This window comes from Silene latifolia, chromosome 8 (genome assembly GCF_048544455.1).
Source record: "Silene latifolia isolate original U9 population chromosome 8, ASM4854445v1, whole genome shotgun sequence".
NCBI classification, from domain to species: Eukaryota; Viridiplantae; Streptophyta; class Magnoliopsida; order Caryophyllales; family Caryophyllaceae; genus Silene; species Silene latifolia.
Window position 1 is genome coordinate 17,938,156 of NC_133533.1, and position 12,697 is coordinate 17,950,852.

The following is a 12,697-nucleotide window of genomic DNA, read 5'->3' on the forward strand; positions in this document are numbered from 1 at the left end:
TGATTTTTTCAGAATATTTCAGCCCTTTTTCTTCTTTTTCTCCTTCTTAAAGATTAGGCTTTAATTTGCTCTCCAATTTAGCCTAGAAAGGCATTTTTCACTCACATATCTTAGTTAAAGAAGGTTTAAATTAAGAATTTAATAGCATTTTTTATCGATTTACCTTTGTAAATTGAACTCGTTCATTTTTTTTTTCAAAATATAAAGTTTAGCTTTTTGATGAATGTGTATTGAAGTTTTTAATTCTTTTGGATGTGTAAACAAATCTGGTTTTTAGGTTTCTTTGTTCCCCTTTTTTGTTCTTTAGAGTTTGGTAAGGTTACTTCTCACCTTCTATTTTATCGTAATGAATTTGTTTTTGGGGTTTTAAAGTATCCGGCTTTTCAGAGGAGAGTCTCCTTCTTTGTACCCTTTCTTATTATGGTTCTCCCGTCTCCGTGGTAAATGAAAATTCTTTGAATTTCGCTTACCTTTCTCATCCGAGAGGATGATATAGGTTGATTAGTCAACCTAGTTTCTTTACTTAAAAAAAAAAGAAGTACTAACTACCAAGGCTCCGTTTGGCACAACACTTCAGACAGCTTATTTGACCAAAGTAGTTTATTTGACCAAAATTTCAGCTATCTGATTTTCTCGCAAGTGTTTGACAAGTAGCTTATTTGGTCAAATAAGGTACCTGAAATGAAATGCTACCTCAGGTAGCATTTGAGAAATCAGGTACCTGAAATAACTTATTTTCCATTTTTTACCCCTTTATTCTATAATATTAAATAATTTTCATATCCTTTTACGTCATTTTAACAAAATCAGCTACCTTTTCCGCTAGTTTGCCAAACACATTTTTATATAATCAGTTACCTTATCAACTCCTAATTTTCAGCTAACTTATTAGTTACCTTTTTAGGTTTCAATTAACTTTTTAGTTTTCAGCTACCTTTTAAGTTTCAGCTACCTTTTCAGGTAGTTTTGCCAAACAGAAGCCAAGTATGGACTCGAATATGGACTCTTATTTTAGTGTCTTTCTTTACCAAAATCCCAATTCATTCGTTGAACCCAAAACCCACCTCTAGGCTCTAACCCTAAACTCACCTCTAACCATAAACTGAGATTATACGGCAGCCGACGACGATAGTGACCGGCGAAGACGACGACCAGCAAGAAGGATAAATCCCTCTTTTTTTATTCCTAATTCGAATCCATCAATTAATTAGTAAGTATGATTTTAGTCTTTTTATTGTTTTTAATTTCATATGCTTATTTGAATTGAATCTCATACGAATTTGCTATTCAGTTTTCTATTCAAACGAATTTGCCCTTAAATTAGTACTGTATTAATTTTCTATTTGAAATTGATATTAATTTGTTCTTAATTTCATATGTTTCGTCTGATTTTACTGATGATGATTTGTCGAAGAGTGTGCTAGTTAATGAATGAATGCCTTAAACTTTGAGCTTTGCTTATTTGATTTTCAGGGATAGTGTACATGTGCTAGTTAATGCAAGTGAAATCAGTGGTGTTTGAATTTTATTTTTGCGTATACCTTTCCAATTACAAAAAAATGCATTAATTACTCTAGATAATTGTCCTCTTATTCTTTTGGGGTAAATCCAGTAGAAGAATAAGAATATGGTGGCCGAAATTGGTAGTGAGAGAAGGATAGTGTCATAATTTGGAGTGGGTATAATGCAATTCTTTCGTGTAGCAGAAGAGGCTTTGTGGATTTTGGGCTAAACCATGCCGGGTTTTGGGCGAGTGGTTTGCTGCTTTCGCTTAAAAATAATATCTACCATGAGGGGTTGTGGCCGAATTTTAATAGTGACCAAAGGAGTGGTGGTCGAATTTTAGTAGTGAGATAATGCAATTTTGGTGGTAATTTGGCCAAGAGGCTGGTGGCCAATAATTTTGGCGGTGGTTGACCAAAGGCGTTAACTTTTATCAAGAGCCTCACCCTACCACATTTGAAGACCATCTCAATCAAAGCTTTATGGTTATGATCGACTCAATCAGTTAAGCAGTGATCATATATCTTATATCTTGGGCCATTGAAATTAAGAAACCGTTGCTTAGGAATTAGAATATGAGTTTTTAAATTCTAAATTTCCAATTAAAGAAGAAAAGAGTTGGGGATTCGGGTCTTAGAAAAAAAAGAGGGTAGAGAGTCAGGGTGAGAAATTAGAAAAGCATTGCTTTGTTTTTACTAAATTAGATTTTTTTCTTTTCCTACCACTATTATTATTTTAAAACTCTGAACAATGGGCCCCTTTCTAGCTTGGGCCCTAGGCCGCCGCCCCTCCGCACGACCCTCGTAACCGGGTTTGATAGGTTTCCCCTCCTGAAATTTTAGATCGAGATTTTAGCCTCTCTAACTTCAGATACTAGCTCTGCCATGGCTGTTTAGGGCAGTGGCTGATCCATGTAGAAATACATGGGTCCTGCTGTCTAGGAACATTGTGAAACAAAGTCTTTCTTTGCATTTTGTTCACTTTTGATGTACAATATGAATAATTTTTGTATAATAAGACAATCTTTTTCTCGGGGTCTGCCACTGATTTGGGGTAAATAAAGCTTGCATAAGCCTTAGGCGTGCCATTTAATTTCGATAACATACCCATTGACTGTCTATTCCTGTCTAAATGACCATTGAACAATAATATGATTTCTTCAATTCAGTTTTTTCGAGTAGTATGTACACAATACCCTCCTGTTAAGTACAACGAGTCTGTTTATCATTGACCCATTATGAAAATTGCGTCATGAAGCATGGGCTGATTGCCACTTGCCCACTTCACCATTCAAAGTGCATACAGTTTAGCGAGCCATTTTCCCTGTTTGATTTCTTTCAAAACAAAAGAGTTGAGCCATTTATCTCGAGTGAATTTCAGAGTTTTGAGTTTCAATAAGTACTGAAATTGTTAAGTTTGCCTCTTTCAGCACTCTTAAATTTCAGTGGTGCCCATGGCAGAAGTAGAAAACCAGCTGGCGTTACCAAATGCTCTTAGCCTGGTAAATATTGAGGGGAAAGGAAGAGGTCTGGTTGCCTCTCAACCCCTAAAAGGCGGCCAAGTCATTTTGCGAGACTCCCCCATCCTAACCTACTCGGCTTATCCTCTTAAACGCCGAGACCAAGAGGGTGACTCCTCTTGTTTAAGATACTGTGTGCAATGCTGTAAGACTTTGAACCCATCTGGTTCCACTGCAGCAGCATTGACATGCTCATCATGCTCTCATTCTGATGATGCTAGCTTTTGTTCTGCAAAATGTCAATCTCTGGCTATCAGCTTGACTCACTCACCGTGGGCATGTCAAGCTCTAAGATATCTGAGAAACTGCTATGTACTTGTGGATCAACAGCCTGATGAACGCCAAGTCCAGGCCCGATACCTGGTTGCTGCTTACAATCTAGCAATGTATTCTCCGTCCACTTTTCAGACTCTTCTATCACTTGAAGGAAGTGGGACTCAGGATGTTGATCGCAACTCCGCTATATTACTAAACTCTATCATCTCATCACTACCATTTCCCGAAGGGATGTCTTCTCCAACAGTGGAAATGACGGCGTCTCTACTTTCCAAGGACCGCTGCAATGCCTTTGGACTAATGGAACCTTTCTCGGAAAATGGAGGAAGAACCGTGAGAGCTTATGCTATCTATCCACATGCTTCATTTTTTAATCATGATTGTTTGCCAAATGCATGTCGATTTGATTATATCGATAGTGCAGCCAATGGAAACACTGACATGATTATCCGGATGATACATGATGTGCCCCAGGGTCGGGAGATATGTTTGAGTTACTTTCCCGTCAACCTAAGCTACCCTGAAAGGCAAAAAAGATTGTTAGATGATTATGGTTTTTCATGCGTTTGTGATCGTTGCAAGGTTGAGGCTAATTGGTCTCACGAGGATGATGAAGGTGAGGACGAGACAATGGAGGAGGATGAAGGAGAAATGGAGTCCGGCGGGGAGAATGATGAGGTTGAGGATGAAGGAAACGATGACTTTCCTCATGCTTACTTTTTTGTGAGATTTGTGTGTGACAAGGAGAATTGTGCTGGCACTTTGGCTCCCTTGCCACCTTTGAATGGTAATCCCCGCGATATCATGGAGTGCAATGTTTGTGGCAATTTGAAGCGAGAAGTTTTTTAGGCTTGTAACATGATGGACAAACACAATGTTATTTTATGCCTCGTGGACTCCTAGTCTCTCATGACTGACGAGGTATGTCATCGGTATTTAACCCACCCTTCCCTTTTTTCTTTCTGTTCTCTTTTTTTACCATGGGTTTTCATGAAGGTATTTGATTTTACCTGGTATGCCTTAGTATCTGTTTATTGTTAATTTTTAATAAAGACGATCATGGGAACATGTTGCCCGACGTTATATTTAACATTTGCATCAGTTGCAGTATAGATTATCATAGTCATATACTCAAATCTCGCAAAATGCAGTTGATATCGCCTAAAAATGCTTTGTAATGTGGTTGAGTGACCTTCACGCACCTTTTTTATGTGTTGTGTCCTTGTTTGAATACTGTAGTCAAATCTTGCTTAATGTAGTCCATGGCGCCTCAAAATGTTTTAAAATGCGGTTAGGTGATCTTCACGCAGCGCTTTGTATCGTGTCCTTGCTTGAACACCATAGGCCGATTATAATACTTTGTATTCTCTAAAGTCTAGGCATATCTGTGTTTTGACTGTCTCATATTGATCGAATGTGGACGCTTTTGCATTGAAATAGAGAAAGCTTATGATGTCTGATGTCAGCCGCTAACTGGCATTCAATCTTGGACGTCAAATTTATAATTGTGAGTATATATCTTAGGTAGAATCAATTAGTGTTCAAACCGTGCCAATAAGCTGTAGGTTCTTTGTTGTTGGCATAATCCCCCATATCTAGAGGAAGGATGAACATGATGAATTTGTGCAAGATAATGAAATTATTATAATTTATTTATTTGAAAATCTTTTTTAGCATTGAAGATACGTAACAAAAAAGCCAGTCCTAAAGTGATTTGGTGCGTAGCATGAATTGTCATATGGAATCGTTACAACAAAAATAAACTTCCAAAAAAGGTTTCAACTTTTAGGTGTCCTAAATTTTGTAGGATCTTCCTCATGTGAGAGTATGGGAATACTAGAAGCTTTATAAGACGTGCCTTAGTTCCTCCGGTTTTTTCAAATAAATACATGCACTGACGGCTGTTGGAGAACTGTTGGTCAGCCATAAAGTTCAGCAATTTTCATGTTGAACAAGGGTTTGATCGTTGAGTTGTGAGTTGTTTTTCATCAGATTCAAGGATGACAGCTGCAAAGAGTTTATGCTTGTGATGGTTTAGGGTCCGTTTCTTGGCTATGAATATATTGAATAAAATTGTTCAAAAGCGCTTACGTAAAGAAGCATAAAATAAAGTGTGAACCTTATTTTTAGACAACTTAGCATAGGAAGTGTGAACATCTTCAAGATTTAAGGGTATAAAACAAAATCCCAATTTTTATTTTTTATTTTTATTTTTTTATGTTGAAGGAGCCACAACGCCCAAAACGGCGAATATGATGCTGACGGAGTTTGAACCTAGATCATTAGTACCAAGAAAAAAATTCTCAAGATACCATTTCCAATTTTTACGGTTCTAAACTTGACGGGGAAGCTTAAATCATGAGTACCACCACTTCATGACTTTGCCAACTTAGATAGGACGCCAAGGACGGGTACCGGTTTCCATGTTTTTCAACAAACACAAAACACTTATTTTGTATGTGCCTATGTTGGTGGTTTTTGCAGGTATAATGACCAAATGGTTAATTCTCACTCTTTCTTGTTACCAAATGCAGGGATAAGTTGGCGGCATGGTAAGTAAAGTTCCGTGATCGGCGTGATCAGTCTGAGTATCTTTCTCAAGAAGACGATATGAGGACGAGGAAACTTGGCTAAAATGGCGCAATCACAGCGCTATATAGGCCTCTGTAATATTAGGAATTTGTATCTGGCATAAAAGGAGGTAATGACAGTGGTTAATCACAAGTCATTACCTCAAATACATGTCCTCTGTGCTCTAGCACAAATAAGTTGGAATGTGTTAGAATATTTACAGAGGCTTTTAGTTGTAGCGAGGGATTTTTATCTTTTTTTATCTTCTTTTTATGGAACACTGACAATTTCTTTGCTCGTTATTAACGATTAATTTTGCTATCTGAATTGCTTTTAGAGTTGTTTCTTTTGGTTTAAAATGCTGAACAATCTGATTTTGATGATCAGTTGAAATCAATTTTAAGATCATTGATTTGTTTGAAACGTACGAACATATTTTCTTCAATTCATCTCACGACTATAAATTGAGATAAGTGAAGACTGATGAGCACACTGAAACCCCAGGCATCAAATTCCTCGTCATCTATCATCATCATCGCTGTCTTCATCATATGCCTGGTCACCTTGTGGTGTGTGGAAGCACTGTTGCTTCTACTCAAACCGAAACTAATTTTGTTAAACTGACAAACTTGTTACTTGTAAGTCGTATTCAAACATGTATTATGAAATAGTTCAATTGAATGATTTTACTGCTACTCCTTCAGCATTAGACGTGCCAGATTCTTCAGCATTAGACGTATTCAAACTGACAAACTTGTTACTTGTAAGTCGTATCTACTATCTAGTACAACCTAAACAATCTATAATGTCAGAACAGACCCTATAGTCATGTTCAAATAGAGTCTACAAAGATTCATGCAGATAAAGTACTCCCTAAAAGCAGGAAAAAAATAAAAAGCAGCAGCTCTAGAGACAAAATATGACATCGTTGAATCACAAACACCTCACTCGAGTCCAGACTGTGTCAGTCTCTAACACTAAGCAATTTTGGCAGATCGAACATAGAGGCTATCCACAACCTTCCCGACATTTGCAATAGTATCAAGCGTTGCCTCATATATGGCATCGGTCTTGGGATCGTCAAAAATAACAAGGCATCCTGCACCTTGATCGAGGGTACCAGCAAACTTCTTATCTAAGATCATCTGAGATAGCTTCCTCTCCACATGGTCAACCGGGAGTTCGATTAGTTCAGCTATGTGGTCAATCTCGACTCTTGAGAAAGGCTCAATCAACCTGGAAACAAAAAATATTATAAGCCACACATTCACCAACCTTTTAGCTTCCATCTGTATTTATTTAAAGACCGTCTTTCCGCCTTACATTTGAGACCAACCCAGTAACCCTTTCACTAAATGAAGAATAGTAGAATACACAAGTGAGACCATCCACGTAAGAGGCAAGACTCACTAACCTGCAAAGGTTTTGTTCCAACAAAGTGTCGTAAAGGGAAGAGAGATGTCGGTGGACGATTGGATCTTCTTCTAGTTGGGCTTTAAAGTTCGCCAGAGCAGCCTCAAACAATTTCAATGAACGCTTCGAGTAAGCATCGGCTACAGCTTTCATGGCATCGAGCTCTGGGCCCAAGTACTGCAAGCCTGCTTTGGAAGATATTATTCCTGCCACGTCATCAGCTTGGTTCACCATGACTTTAGACAGAAGCATGTATTTCAAGCTGTACACTGCCCTTGGGTCTTCAAGGGCATTGAAGGCTTCAAATGCTTCATAAAAGTAGGAATATGCGGTTTTGTAGTCTTTTTCCTCGGCATGCAGTATTCCACTTTGTAAGTCTATGGTCCCTTGTTGAGCTGGGGGAACATAAATAGCATTGGCGGCTGTTCTAGCTGCCGTTAGGGCGGCCTTGGCTTTGGGAAGGTTTCTTAAGGAGAAATGAAGCTTACTCTCCAACAACTCAATATCAACGAGAAGGAGCTTGTCGTCTAACCTCCTTACTTCCTTTACCAGGCCTGCCAGGAGCGCCAAGGCTTCAGAGTATTCCTGTGTCTCCATCAATAGAGAAGCAAGCCGGGCCTCAACCCTTTGGCGAAGAAAAGTACGCTTCTCATCCCGAGTCCACTGCACCATCTCTTTGCAGAGGGTTATCTGAAGTTCAGTAGTATTTGGTATCTTAGCCACGGCATCCATTATTCCACGAACGATTTTTGCAGTTTTAGCCTTTGGGATTGTTGAGAAAAAACCCATCAATTGGGTTAGAAGGTTGCATAGATCCTGAGCCCGATTTTCCTTCCTAAGAAGGTCGGTGAGATTTGTAATAGCCTGCTCCTTTATACGCAAGGCCTCGGAAGATGAGGAAGGATCTTCAAGGACTTTATAAAGGATAGAGATAGATTCCGCTGCGGTTTTAGCTTCTAAAGCCTGAGCAATCGACTCGGTGGTTGCAGGGTAGTTAGACATGATGACTTCCTTTGATTAAAGCTTACCTGAACAGCCAAAAGTGATATCTCACTTGTTAATCTGATCAAGCTTTATGCATAAAAGAAAAGAAAAGAAGAAACACAAATAAGTTCCCATGATCCAAAACTGAGATCAATGGAATCGAGAAAGAAAAACCTATGAATTATTATTTAATACAGAAACGTATACGAAACGTTGTAACTTGTATGCATGCCATCTAATGTTGTATTACCTAATTTCATAATACGAGTAATGCCTTGGTTTTGCATACAATCATCTTATGCAAGACTCACAAATTATTAAAAATCAAAATAACAACCAAATAAAACTGATATAAAAACTCAAGAAAGTCTTTGTAAAAGGTTTGACGATAAGATATTGTAATTTGTAAACCATCCTCCAGATATACACCTATACTCCTACCATAAGTTATGGTAGCGCCTACAAAATCTTTTTAAAGGGATACTTGGGTCAAAATGTCAAATAACACACTTTTACAAATAAGAAGATATATGTAACACGGCCTTATATAGGTACTTGTGCCAGCTTAAAAGAGCTAAAGAAGCTTAGATAAGATACCTAATTGAGGGTACTACCAGGAACGTGGGTTTCCTCAAAAGAGGGGCCGAGAGGGTTTAGCAAAAAAACTTAATCAGGATGCCATAAAACCACAGATTGACAAAAATGACATTACATAAATTCATGTGCCATCCGAACAATGGGTCTTACCTAAGGTCAAAGGATACTATCTATCGTTTGACAATTCAAGGGGAAAAACAAGGATCCCTTGAACCTAAATCCGGATTCCAATGGACAAATGGACAATAGGTAACCAGTGTACACAATCAGGTCATCACAAGAACATAGTGGTCGAGGAGGCATCAAGAGCTTCTAGCATAAGGGACACAAGATCATCATGGGCAAGAAGGCTGCATCTTGCCAACACTATTTTTAAAACCCTAACTAAAAAACCAACAAAATACATAGAGCAGTAACCGCAAAAAAAAAAAAAAAAAGGAGACCAGTAGTAAGAAGATATCTGGAATAGCACTTCCAAAAGCAGCCTCAAATATAATGTTACAAATTGTGAGAGGACAGCCAATGACCGAGGGACAGGATCAACTAGAATAGCCAAAATGAACCAAAGCCAAAATGGAGGGATCCGATTCCCTCGCCTCCAAATCCCACCAACTCAATTTTGCTAACCAAACAAAGGAAATCGCCTTCCTCTCTTCCCCTCCGAATATCCCTAACCAGACACACCCTCACGGAAAACATCCATTATTTGAAAAATCCAAACTTCATAACAGAATCATATCATATTCAATTGCATTAGGGCGCGAAAAATTCCGAATGCTAGTAATTAATAATTCTATAAAATCAGGGTAATAATTTGCTAAATTTCTACACCATACATGCAATACCCTACTCCAATAGATCATATAAGAAATGCCCACAATTATTCTCAAAAAAAAGTTCATGAATGCATAGAAATTGAAGTGAAATAAGCAATTTACAAAGATCTATGGTTTACTAAATTCAGCATTACCAGCAAATCAGCAATAAATAAACACAGCAAAAATAAGTAATTAAAATACGAATGTCAATTACTGAATAAAAATACAAGTAATTAAGATGTAAAAACTCACATTAATTTTCTATTTTCCCCGGAAGAATTTCGCAGCTTTGCTGAGATAGAGAGATATAGAGAGGGAGAGATTCTTAATCACTGAACTTTTCTTTTGCAGGAAGCCAAGTAGTTAGGCCCGTTTCTTTTCGATTGGAATGTGCTAAACTGAACTGAATTGAACCAAATTGAATGGACTAAGGCTTTGTTCTTTTGGACTGAAATAGTCTAAACTGAACTGAACTCAATGAAACTGAACTGAACTTAATGTAGCTGAACTGAACTAAACTGAACTTATCTGAACTGAACTGAAATAATAATAAAAATATTATACTAATAATAATACCAATAATACCAATAATAATAAATATTTAATAACAGTAATACCAATAATAATAAATATTATTATAATATTATTGATTGATAACAATAATAATATATTAATATAATCTAATAATGATAATCAAATAAGATAAATAAAAAATAAATACTAATATAATAATAAATATAGTAATAATAATATATTAGTAATATAAATGATAACATTATTAATAATAATATAATATATTAATAATAATAATTAAAAAATAATTAATATAATAATAATAATAATATAACAATAGTTATAATAATAATAATAATAATAATAATAATAATAATAATAGGTCTAATATAATAACTTATTAATATAATAATAATATTAAATATGTTATTAATAATATTAATAATAATTAATATATTAATAAAATAATAAATATAATATAATAACTTATTAATATAATAATATTAAATATAATATTAATAATAAATATGTCATGAATAAAATTAATAATGAATAATAATGAATAATAATAATAATAATAATAAATATCAATACTACTAATATTCTCACTAATCTTAATAATATAATAATAAATAAATGTATAAAATATAAATATAATAATATAAACAATACGAATTAATTAATAATAAAGATAATAGTAATATAATAAATATAATAAATATAATAATAATAATAACAATAACAATAATAATAACAATAGTAAATAAATTAATATAATAAAACTGATATCTATAAGAATATAAAATAAGAACAATATTAATGTTGAAATAAACTAATCAATCAAGTGAATCAATCGATATGAATCGAATCGAACTTAATGGAGCTTAACTGAGCTTATTAGAACTGAAATTAAGTCCAAAAGAACAAGGCATAAGCTTAACTAAACTGAATTGAATGGAACTGGGCTGAACTGAATGAAGCTTAACTTAATTGAATAGAGTTGAGCTGGAATTTAAGCCAGAAAGAACAAAGCCTTAGACATGGCAAACGGGTCAACCGGGTCGGGTCAGTTTAAGTCATTTCAATTTCGGGTTAGCCGGTTTCGGGCATGGTCAGTTCAAGTCAAGTCAATTATGGGTTTGCTGGTTTCGGGTCGAGACAGGTGGGTTCGGGTCACTATTATCGTAACACCCCCACTTACCAAGGAGCCTTAACCAGACCTTCCCCAATAAGTAAAGGTGTTACCATCTCGGTTGCCTGAGGTAAATATAATAAATAAACGATAACAAAACATTTATTAAAGGTTTCAAACAGGTTTTACGACTGGCAAGGTATAACCCTGATTCAATCGAACGAACCACTAAGGATTTGTGACAGCGGCAACTAGCTAGACAACGTGATGACTCAGACTCCTCCATATCCCGCAAACAACACCTGCTAAACCAACTGATCACCATCCCCGAATGGATCACCACAGTTTTGAAAACATAACACGAGGTCAGTTCACTGAATAACCATAAGTAAGAAAACAACCAAGACAATCATTCAAGCCATCAATACACATTCCTCCAAACTTCAAAGTAAACAGTAACCGGCTACACACTGACTGACAGGTTCCCATCGCAACGGGAAACCCACACCGCCAGTGAGGGACCGCAGCCTTGACCATCTAAGCCCTACTTGTCGCAACGAGCAATAATCCATGTCCATTAATGTGCACATCCCCTTGTGACGGGAACCACAAGGGCGAATCAAGGGCGTGAAGCCATTCCCGACAATGACTCCACTTAGTCGAGGACGCACCTCGAGAACCACAGACAATCAAACAACCAAGCCAATCATCCAATAGTATAATCACAATAATCATATAAATCATGCCAATTAAATCAACCAAATCATCATCTTATATTATATTAGTCAGACAACTGAGTAGGGAAACCCTACCTTTTCGCTATTCCATGAAAATGTGTCCATCATACAAGTCAAGCAAGACTCCTCATCGAATCCTACAAGTAGCAACCATATCCTATCACTAAACGTATTCAAGATCTACTCAAAGATGACAACCAAACACAAACTCACCTTGTGACGCAGACCGATGCCGACGACGGCGACAACCCGACTCGATGACTTCATGCATAGACCGTCTCCCTTCCCGGATTAGTGTTCAAAGCCATTAAAGAGGTGTAGGGTGATATGAGAGAGAGAGAGAGAGAGAGAGAGAGAGAGAGAGAGAGAGAGAGAGAGAGAGAGAGAGAGAGAGAGAGAGAGAGAGAGAGAGAGAGAGATTAGAATGAGAAAGGAAACCGTCGAAAATGATTTGTTTAAGACTCCGCGTTTTATATTAACGCGCATAATTACGGAGTACTTGGTCGAATATAGGCATACTCGGTCGAGTATCTTAACTACTCGGCCGAGTAGCCCCAACTAGGCCGAGTAACGAGTTAGCTTGGTCAAGTATCTTCTCCCGTCTCCCTTGCTAAGGCTCACTCATGGTCAAAAG

General features: G+C 36.7%; 2 protein-coding genes across 3 annotated transcripts; one reads left to right on the top strand and one right to left on the bottom strand.

Annotated features, from left to right (window-relative positions):
• Nucleotides 1-986: 986 nt before the first annotated feature.
• LOC141596519 (histone-lysine N-methyltransferase ASHR2-like) lies at nt 987-6,228 on the top strand. Its single transcript, XM_074416716.1, has 3 exons — nt 987-1,210; nt 2,933-4,219; nt 5,833-6,228. Exon 2 carries the CDS (start codon nt 2,957-2,959, stop codon nt 4,145-4,147), a length of 1,191 nt encoding a protein of 396 aa, XP_074272817.1. The 5' UTR covers nt 987-1,210; nt 2,933-2,956; the 3' UTR covers nt 4,148-4,219; nt 5,833-6,228.
• Nucleotides 6,229-6,606: 378 nt separating this feature from the next.
• On the bottom strand, nt 6,607-10,048 carry LOC141596518 (26S proteasome non-ATPase regulatory subunit 11 homolog). Of its 2 annotated transcripts, none has more exons than XM_074416714.1 (3): nt 9,934-10,048; nt 7,284-8,310; nt 6,607-7,105 (listed from the first exon to the last, which is right to left on the bottom strand). In XM_074416714.1, exons 2-3 carry the CDS (start codon nt 8,282-8,284, stop codon nt 6,847-6,849), a joined length of 1,260 nt encoding a protein of 419 aa, XP_074272815.1. In that variant the 5' UTR covers nt 8,285-8,310; nt 9,934-10,048; the 3' UTR covers nt 6,607-6,846. The 2 variants fall into 2 exon arrangements, with proteins under 2 accessions (XP_074272815.1, XP_074272816.1); XM_074416715.1 differs by lacking the exon at nt 9,934-10,048 and adding an exon at nt 9,014-9,873.
• Between the last annotated feature and the right edge of the window lie 2,649 nt (nt 10,049-12,697).